The sequence below is a fragment of the Fulmarus glacialis genome, unplaced genomic scaffold (assembly GCF_000690835.1).
Source record: "Fulmarus glacialis isolate BGI_N327 unplaced genomic scaffold, ASM69083v1 scaffold43466, whole genome shotgun sequence".
Classification (NCBI taxonomy): Eukaryota; Metazoa; Chordata; class Aves; order Procellariiformes; family Procellariidae; genus Fulmarus; species Fulmarus glacialis.
Genome location: NW_009220833.1, coordinates 4576 through 15333, shown reverse-complemented (window position 1 = coordinate 15333; position 10758 = coordinate 4576). Strand labels below are relative to the sequence as shown.

Genomic DNA, 10758 nt, shown 5'->3' with positions numbered 1-10758 from the left:
CTGAAGGCCTGATCTATAAAACTTGATTTATATTCTCAAGGTTCTGTATTTAAACTGATTAATTCTAACATTAAAGGTGAATTAAGCAATGAATAAAGCTCACCAGCTACTGAAACCTTTTAAATCAGATAGCAAGATCTTCTTCAGACCATTTATTCCGAATATGACTTATCAAATTAGCCGTATAAATGGAATTTAAACCACATATACATTGAAACCAATGGAAATTACGCTAACAGAGCAAAAGCAGCTTTTTATGGCAGTCCAGAGTTTTCAAAGGGATGAGAGAGCAGCAAAACCTTGATTCTGCCATTTTATAAAATAGCCCCACAGCATTCAGTTGCCTCTGGGTTCACATTGGCATAATTTGTTCTGTGAATAGAAACTCAAGTATTTTCTCATCTAAACTTAACTGGGCTGATTCAAGCATCCTGTACCACAGAGGCTATAGTATCTCCAATCCACGCACAAAATCTCTTTGGAAGACTGAGTTATGTGAAGAATGTTATCATGTACAGCTTTGTTATTGCTGTCAGTGCTGAGACCAAACTTTATCACTCCCTGGCTGTAACACATCAGGAGTTTTCATTGGAGAGTGCAATTTAAGTAATTTAGAGTATAGAAACAAACATCTCTTCTCCCTCTCCTTTTCCTCCCTCTTACAGGGCCATAACGAGCCCCTTTTATTGATCCCAACAGATTTACAACAAATCTGAAATACCCAGCATCTGCTCAGCAATAACAAGATCAGCAGCCATACGTTAATGTGAAGCCAAGGCCTAAAAACCCCCACCCTTCCCCCCACAAACAGGTTTTATAAACCGTCCTTTTGTTTCCAGAAGTAGAGGGATTTTACAATTATGATGACCACAGCAGCAGGAACGAGGATATAACTAAGCGAAGAGATTGGACAACTGAGAATATAATTTGCAATAAAAGAGCTTATGAGCCATTTCTAATGGCATTTACAGAATCTCACCTCAGGGATTCTTACACTGATGTCAACTCACAGATCCTACACCACAGACAAACTTGCCTTAAACGGGTTTGCACATAGAGAAATTTAAGTTTCTCAAAACTATGTGATCAAGTATTTTATTTTCAGAGACGTACTCGTGTCTGTTTATCAATTTAAGCATTCTGGCAGAAGATGACAAAGGCATTCCTCTAGCAAGTTAGTCTTCATAGCGTAGTGGAAAATATCATGGCAGTAGTCCAAAGCTGGTACTAACATTTCACCCTTCCCACACTGGCATTTTATTCATCTGAAAGCTGGCCAAGCTGTAGTTGCTGGAGCTCTCAGCAGTCGTGTCATCTAGCTATGCTCACACGAAAGAGGTGGTTAGTTCTTGTTACAGAGGTCTGGGACTTCAGATGTAGAACTGGGACTTCAAGGTTGTAGTCTTCCCAATATATTCCCAATAGTGTTGGGAATACATTTCAGAGTTTGTCCTTTTCCTTTCTATGATGATTTATTGCCCAATTTACCCTCTTGGTTTGATATGGAAGATAATTTAGGTGGCATCAGACCATTTCTCAGATATATTTAGGATGTTATTATTACATTGAAAACCACACTAACATTTAAAATATTAGTATATTTTGTATGCTTATGTAAGTTCTGGTTACCCAAATCAGTATTTCTTCTGGCCTTTTTTTTTGTGTGTGTGTGTGTGTCTAAGTCAAAAGCTTTCAAAAAGACCCCAAAGAACAAAATAATACCCCCACAAACCCAAACTTACTCTGGTCTTCCTACACTGCTTTGTACTGCACAAAAGAAAGTCAGGTGCAAAGTAGCAAGTGCACTTTTTTTTTATAGAATCACAAAATAATTTGTCTCCTGGTACGACAGGTAGCCTGCTATCACACCAAGAATACTGTAACTATACTTAGAGAAGAGGAAAAGAAAAGCGTGTTTGTTGACATTACTAATTTCAACAAAGATCCTGAGAAATTAAGTACAAAACTCCTTCTTTTGCTGAACTGAGTTATAGCACAAATACCTCAAAAGAAAGTGGCTTAGCGTGAAGTACCATCTCTACTACCATCACCCATCTGGCAGAAAGGTGAGAACTCTTTTTTCTTAATATTCTGAAAATACTAAGAAGGAAGTTGAAATGATTAATGCACTACTGTGAAATTTGTTATAGAGGTTGACAATAACTCTGCCCCACAAGATTTACTGTTTACAACTGTATTCAGCATACAAAAATCCCATCCTTAGTCTAAAAGACACTGTTGTTTTGCTAAGGTCAATAGTATGTCTGGCTTGCAAAGAATAAGCATGATTTGGGATTTGAGATGTTAGTCTGTCCAGCATTTCCTAAGCTATGGGGCATGTCCTCTTATGTCAGGTGGGGCAGCACGTAAGCGCAAATTATCCTGGAGCTGGAAACCGTAATACCAAATGAATGCACCTAATTACTCTGGGTGTTGCACTAATAATGGAATTTACCTGAGAGGGGGGGACCAGGCAAAGTCATTTAGGGAATTACAGTCTATTCCTTTTTTGTACCATCATCCTGTTCCCATATACCTTCCATTCCCTCCCCCCTCCAGAACAATACACATAAATGGCCAAATTCTGGAAGTAACACTATGAGAAAAGATGCTGCTGCATTCAGTATTATTAAAATTCAAGAGCTGATGTTGCAGTTTCAAGATTCATTTTTTGCACAAAATGTAGATGCAATAAACAAGAGACAGCTAGAATTTGCCCAGCTTGATAGACATTAGAAAGAGCATTTAATAAATTAAGCTATAATCTAGATACAAGGCCCAGATACTGTTCCTGTAAGGAAAACTGACAACTCTCTTGACAAGTTGCAAACGGAAGGAAACGAGAATGGCGTTAGCTGACAATGTAGTGCAAGCTAAGACAGTACTCCAGAAGACAGCAAAGAAAGCAAACTCTTAAATGAGCAGATAGAGCTGACTGCTAACATGTCAGCACTGAAACATTTTTCCTGGAGAATGAGAGCACTTAGAACCTTTATGAAACAAAGGATCAATACGAAATGCTTGGGGGAGGGGAAGAAATTATGAAACCAAAACACCGATTAAGAAGCATATGAGTTTATGTAGAATCCTGCCACACAATACTTTGACAGCAATTCAAAGTGACTGCATGAAGAAAATGGAATTGATACAATTGGTTTGTTTTTTTTTTTTTTTTTTAAAGCAATGCATGTCAATTGAAGCACATAATCTGAACATTTTTATTGTAGGAAAACTCATTGTGCACACTCAAAGAATGAACAAAAACATGGAAGGTGGAAGATGTACCATCAGAAGCCTGCAAGGACTAGTAATATGTCCTTTTTCATAATGTCATATCCTGTCTAGCCAGGACACTAATAGGAGTTAAATATTTTCAAAAACCCACCAACATGGGAAACTAAGAGGTAGAGGTTTAGGAAAAAACTCTGAAGTGATCGGGGCGGGGGGGGGGTGGGGGGGGAAGCAGAGCAATGTATTACTACAAAAGGCTCCAAAAATTGGGGGAGACAGTAATACTAAAAGCAGTCTAAGAACAACAGAAAGCAGATTATGATGTGGCAGCACACAAACTAATGTTCTACAGCAGGACAAATTCCTCTGCATTTCTAAAAGTGTAGCTGGAATACTGTAATAATAATGATGACCATCAGTGAAAAAACACAACAGGAGGACATATCAGAGAATTTCAAGAGATTACAAAAAAAAAGTGTGTAATTTAGATGAGAAAATTTGCAACCCATGGAAGAATATAAAGAACTTGGCTATTTTTCCTTAGGTCATTATTAAGGTGAAGCCATTAGCTCAAGTAGATTTAGTTATTAAGAAGTCCACATGTCAGGTTAACTATGAAAAGTTATCCAGGATATTTTCATAAAATGCACATTGTTCAAATATGAAACCAGTTCATTTAAGAGCAGACTTAAAGTATGCACTAGATTTGAGAAAGACACTTCTAGCACAAGATACTTACATTTAAGTTTAGCCCTTAAGCGATTACATGGAATTGTTACAAGTCAACAGTAAGTGGTTTATAAAATGTAATTTTATTTAATGTTACTTTGCTGTTACAGAGGGCATAACATTTTCACAAGGCTTTTTTGGGACTACAATCAATGATTAGCAACACACAATAGTGGTCCAAACTCTCTAAATAACAATCACTGGACAAACTTGACACCTTCTCACATGTGCACAAACCTGCATGGAAAAGTACTAAATTTTATACTTGGACATGTGAACTTCAATTGGTTTTCCCATTCCAGTGTATTAAGAAATGACATGCACTTTAGTCTGCCAAAAAGCACTGCCTGTACTCCGGCAGTAACATGCTGCTTCTAATACATAGTAAAGTGAATACCAGAACTACAAAGGCAGGAGTGTAAGTGAACTTTATTGGGAAGGGATATCAACTTAAACAGCAGCAACTGAAGATTAAGAGAAGCCCCTGTTTTCAAACACGCAAGCTTCTGTATTACATGATACAGGAAGCAACTCAATTTGTCATTTTCCAAACTAGAAATGCTCAACTTGATCTGGCCCAGTACTTCCATATTCCTACTGAAAAGAATACACAGTAGCAAGTCAATTATGGAAAGGAAACCCTGCAGAATAAGAAGGGAATGTGGAGAATTAAAAGCTATGTGGAACACTCTTTAGTTGCAATTAACTACATTTTCATATCTTACTGTAATACAAAACACAGTCAACTGGCAGGAACTGGTTCAGATTTTTTTTTTAAATACCAGGTACACCTTCGTCCGCTACATAAGTGTTTGGAAGTTACTTATGTTTATATGAAATGAAGCTATTAATACTTTTCTACAGCAGTAACCGCACACCAGGAAGGCCAGGACAAACACAAATCAAGGAATGGAGTTTTCCCAAAGCTGCAGTGTGAAAAGACTATAAATTGATTTCCATACACATGGATGGGTTTTCTTTGCTATAGGAAATCCAAGTGGAGCTATAAGGAATGGAGACGTGTAAAAAGGTTTCTTGAGAAGTAAAGGGAGAATGACGCCCCACGTGCGGCTTAGTTTTCTGCACCTTCTGCAGCATCACATTCTTCTCCTGCACTGTCTGATGTCCATAACTAGAAAGAAAAGAAAAACAGTGTCAGCTTTCAGAAGCGCAGCTTTACTTCCACAAAGGGACAACTATCGACTGTAGAGAAATTATAATGAATTAGACTTAAGGATGTCTACAAAGCACCAGTGCACTGGAGCTGTACAACCCTGCCTTCCAGTACTTTCTCAGAGAGAGGTAATTGGAAATAGTTCCCCATGCAGAGGGCACAACTAGCTATGCACCTCAGGTATTACAGGCAGAGCAGTGTTCTGAACAGGTCCAGACTTTTGTGCTTAACAGCTTAACGGAAGCTTCACGAGTAACATCAATTTCAAAAGCAGCGATCTGAATCCTGAAAGTGAAGATTACCATTTCGGTTATTGGAGCTAAGCGTTTTATAGTGCTAATAAAAGACATTTCTACTGAAGGGAGTATTGCAAAATAATAAACGTTGCTGTAATTTTAAATGCAATGAATATCCAGAGAGGACATTCCCTAAAAAATTGCCTTTGTTACATACTTTAATAGAAGCAGTTCCGTTAGGCACTTTTCTTAAACAGTTAATACATACTCAAACATAAACTGATTTTATTCTTAATACATTGAAATTCCAGTTCTTTTCTTTTAAATGAATATCAGGAAAATGAATAAACCAAGCTGCACTGGATGTACAACAGGAAAGACATTTTGTTTCTGAGGTAGTCATCAAAAAGCTTGAGTAAGAATCCCTGACAGATCACGGACTACTATTTTTTGACTTCTTGTTCTATCTTGTATGTTAGTTAGCTGAATGCACCTTCTCCCCCTCTACTGAAAAGGCCAGCAAACAATGAAGAATGTGAGCTATCCAAGCTGCTATTACACAGCATGAAGTTGCTGACATCAACTTACACTACATTCAAACTAACTTATGAAAAGGTATAGTAGGGTAAATAGCCTGAATCAGTGCTATGTTTTGCACTAGAGCGAAATAAGGGTTTTGTCTCATCACAAATTCAGTCTAAGAAATACATGATTACAGAGCCAGATAGCACATGAAAAGGCGACTTACTGTTAGGTTGTCTCTAAGCAACTGCATGATGAGAGTACTGTCTTTGTATGAGTCTTCATTCAGTGTATCAAGTTCTGCAATAGCCTCATCAAACGCCTAGAATAATTAAGCCATCTTTAGTCTTTCTATTAACCGATCATTAAACAACCAGAAGTTAAGCCTATCAGTAAAGGTAGCTTTTAAAAAAAAAAAAAAAAAAAAAGAAAAAGAAAAGAGGCAACATCAGGAGTTAATGACCTGAATTGCTCTATTTGAAACGGAAGCATAATAAAGGCATAATAAAATCTTGCTGTGTTGCTGGAAATTTAAGTGACATTGTAAATATAGCCTGCTTGTACCCCTTTAAACTCACTAACAATGAGCTTGGAAACCAGGTACATTAAATAGGACCATTTCCTGCATAAACTCTAGGAAATAATCGTTCACGTTATTTTAAGCATAAACTCTCTTCTACTGTCCCTGCAGGCATACAGAAGAAAAAAGTAACTTACTGTCTTTGCCAGTGTGCAGGCAAGCTCAGGATTGTTGAGAATCTCATAATAAAATACAGAGAAGTTAAGAGCTAGACCCAAGCGAATCGGATGTGTTGGCTGCATCTCCTTCTTGCTGATATCAAATGCCTCCTGATAAGCTCCCTGTGAGTTTTCTATTGTTTCTGTTAAAAGAATGAGAAACATTAAGTTGTTGGGTTTTTTGTTTTGTTTTTAAAGATACGACTACTTAAAAGTACTCCATTAGTAAGAGACTGAACAGTCCTCTATTTAAGCCCACTCTTAGCAAAACACTGCACTTACTTTAATCAAGGTAATGATTTTAAACCCATTTTAAGTACAGCTGCCACACTGACAAAACACAGGGAGCAAATTAAGCTACTACAGAGCAAAGGTATTCAAGAGACAGATAAATACACAGAAGTTAGTAAATATAAAACATCCAAGATTACTATATTACCTCAATGGCCTTTGATACTTCAGGTACAAAAAAAAAAAATTGTGCATTAGTTTTTCTACAGAACTGCTGCTTCATTCCTTGCACAGGATGGACATGCTTGTGTGAGTCGGGTGTGCAGAGTAAAGGCAGCTACTGTCTGTATGGCTCTACTTCTTCTCCTTTAGAAGGCATGCACTGCGTGTTTCTGAAAAACTCAAAGTCTGCCTCCAAAAATTGGGTGTAGACAGGTCAAGATAAAAAACCCAAGGTCATGGCCAAAATAACTGGGAGAAATATCACAGAGAAAAGAGGTTACCAGGCCAGAATGAGTACTTTAAGCATGCTACATATAGTCTATTCCAGATTCTCTTCTGACAGACCACCAAAGGGCCGCCAACAGCCGCCCTAAACATGCCTGCAGAATGGAAGGAAACCACAGGAAAAGAAAGGCCATTGTCAGAGCTCAGAATACAGCTCTGAGGGAGCTAATACCATAATTGCCCTAGAAAGTGCTGGGGAAAAAAAAAGTTCTGGAAGTAAAATCTGTTAAGTATTCAAGAGAGTCACAACACAGACTTGGGTTTTTCAGTATTCACACTGTAATGAGGGCTAATAGGTTATTAATTTGTTGAGAACAGGTGAAAAAAGGCAAAAAACCTAGCAAATGCAGGAAATAAATTAGCTTATAAGTACATGAAACATATTTGAAGCTGAGAAAATAAACAGATGCTTAGAGATGGAACATCAGAAAAGCTTCAAGTAAAACTCCTAGAAGTTTGTGAGAAGTCAAGCACAAAATGTATGCACGGTGATACACATAAGCTGTAACTTCCCAGCAAAATACCAAGATCTGCTAATAAGATTATCAATCAGTCCCTCTTCTACAGTAAGCACCCATATCAGCATGCATCACTTTAAATGCAGTCTTTTTAGCCAAGATAAACTGGTGTTTCTCCGCTCAGACAAGCCCACAGATTTGTAACTGTTGCTGGAGACAAAATATAAATCGGATTATCTTTGTGAAAGCCAAAGACTAGTTGTCTCTGCCACACTTGGACCTGCTGTTGTCATTCAAATCAGGAGAAGGGTTAAGAATTTCTGAATACAACTCATTAATGCAAAGACTTTTACTCAGTTTTGTCTATTTTCATCTTTCAACTTAAATGCTCTTACAATACAAGGAGACTAACAAAGCCTTTATTTAAGTGACAATCAGCTCTGTCCTCCCACTTTGCAATTCAATCGGTTTAAACTAGCCAACACTGTCAGATGCCTACCGTGCCCAACCCAAAGGGACAGCTACTTCAGCGCTCTGCCTGCTCCAACAGTCCATCTCCTTTCTGTGTCACAGCATCACTCCAGGACTAATTTTAGTTTGTTATGTAGAAATGTATCACTAGCTTATGCCATACCAAGAGTTTTTAACATCACAACAGTATCTGGGCACTTACAAGACAGTTCTAATATTAATTCAATAGGTCCTCTGAATAGAGAGTTAAAATCCTCCCCAGAAGAGCTTCCTGAGGTACTTACAGCCACCTATGCATGTGTTCTAACTTCTAGGAATGTTCTACATTCTCAGGATACCCAGTATCAAGTGTACCAGCTGTACTGGATGCCCAGTATCACAGTACCAGCTGTGAAGTTTTCCAGGCCTTTTCTGCTGGATCCAAAAGGGCAAACTAAAGTTACAGAGACAGTATCATCCCCATGAACATGAACCATTTCAGAGTGCAGCTCAGACTACTTTGGACAGTGTAACGACCTAGTAATTTTGTTGCTTCTTTATAAACTTAGGTGACTACAATGAAGTCTACTTATAGATCAACAGGACTTATAGATCAACAGGACTCCATCACAAAGTAAAAAATGTTGCAGAGATCCACTTACTCTTCCTCACCAACGTTATTTTAGTGAAGAAATACAAACAAACAACATTAAATATGTTAGCAGACCTTCACCTAAGTTGTTTTCCAGAAGCTCTGAATAAGCATTATGGAACAACTATCCAGAAATTTAGGGCAGACGACAGCAACACCAGCTAAAATTCCCTGGCATACTATGCTTAAGGTCCATTCAGATTTTTACTCTCCTGTATGAACACTGGAGATTTCCAACTTAAACACAGTTGTTCCCACTCATGTAACTCACGTGAATTCAGAGTAAGATACTGGCACGTGTACTTCATTTACCGTTCCCTCACCCATGGTCCAAAACTGAAGTTCATTAGCTATTAAAGAACCGAAGACCACAAGGTACTTACGTTTTCTGTCATCACCACAGGCAACTTCAGCAAGGTATCGGAAGTAGTCTCCCTTCATCTTCAGGTAGAATACCTTGCTCTCTGGATTAGTTGCATTAGCTATTAAATATTTGTCCAACAGCTCCTGAAACAACAACAACAAAAAAGACATTGACATATTACATAGGCCATTGCAACTAAGTTCAATCTATTTTTCTTCTCTCCGGAAAGTTTGGATGGACTCAAATGTTTGCTACCAGGAAAAAAGGAGTTTTAAGGGCACTTTAGATAGATGCACACTTATTTAAACAAACTGTGTAAAGGCACAAAGCTAAAGACCGTGTTAAGATGGTCAGCCATCTGATCAGACTGCAGAAAAAGCAACAAGAAAAGGTTTACTGGTATATAGTTTCAGGACCAAGTTTAGTTTCAGGATATGGACATCTCATTTCAAAAATGTTGTTGCAAATGAGTAAAGCTTTTACCGGGAAAATGAAATACTATGCAGAAAGTTTCAAAGCTATTTATAAATAAGAACTTATTCCCCTTTCACAGGAAAAAAAAACAACTGTGCTATTTTTTGTATAAATTGTGTTCATTAGACTTGTGATAAGGAATCTCCAGCCCACCTACCAGAGAGACCCAAGGATTCGAACCCATCTAGTCAGTAGCCAGCCTCACCAAACCGTACCAGCTCTTTACAAGGCTGTAAAGTAACACCTGCTCCAGCGTAGCGGGGAGGCATCCTTCACATCCACCCTGCCACTGCCGGGAACGGGAAGAGCTATACAGTGCTCTCCGGCACACCCTGAGCTGCTGCGAATGTCGCTCCCCTTGCTCACAGCTCTCCTACCCGGTAACGAGAGGGACAGGGAAAGGTTTACAAGCCTCCAGCAAGAGGAGGTTAAGTCTCCCTCCAAGGCTGCAAGGCCTCCTAGCCCTTCCAAGATAGGGGTGATGGTGAAGGAGAGAAAAGATACAGAATTTTTCCCCCAGCAAAGGGGGTACTTCAGAGAACTGACAAGGAGGAGAGCAGCTTCTGTCTGACCTCCTTGTCCCTGAGCCCCAGCGATTTTACCCAACTCATTACCACAACCGATGCATGTTCTCTGGAGTTGACAAAAGATGCAAATAAGCTCCAATAGACTCAAGGAAACCCCACAATACTCAGAGCAACTTTACACTAGGAATTTAAGCGATAAAGATCTGCATTCAGTTACTTGGAAAATAAACAGGTCATAAAAGCAGCAGAAAGTTTCCACAAAGCTTGCAAACTGTGGCTAGTTAAGATCTTTGTTACAGGAACATGTATGCAAATTCATGAAGCAGCTACAAAGAAAATGTTTAAGGAACTGTAAGCTTTCAGAGCAAAAACCCTAAGCATTTTAATTAGCAACTGTAGCACTATAATCAAAACAAGCTAATTTTAGACACAAACCTACTCCCTATGGATACCAACATACCATTA

General features: G+C 38.5%; 1 protein-coding gene across 1 annotated transcript; it reads right to left on the bottom strand.

Annotated features, from left to right (window-relative positions):
• Positions 1-4024: 4024 nt before the first annotated feature.
• LOC104079024 (14-3-3 protein theta-like) lies at positions 4025-9683 on the bottom strand. Its single transcript, XM_009580893.1, has 4 exons — positions 9312-9683; positions 6610-6773; positions 6119-6214; positions 4025-5092 (listed from the first exon to the last, which is right to left on the bottom strand). The coding sequence occupies exons 1-4, from the start codon at positions 9466-9468 to the stop codon at positions 5033-5035; spliced, it is 477 nt and encodes a 158-aa protein (XP_009579188.1). The 5' UTR covers positions 9469-9683; the 3' UTR covers positions 4025-5032.
• Positions 9684-10758: the final 1075 nt, after the last annotated feature.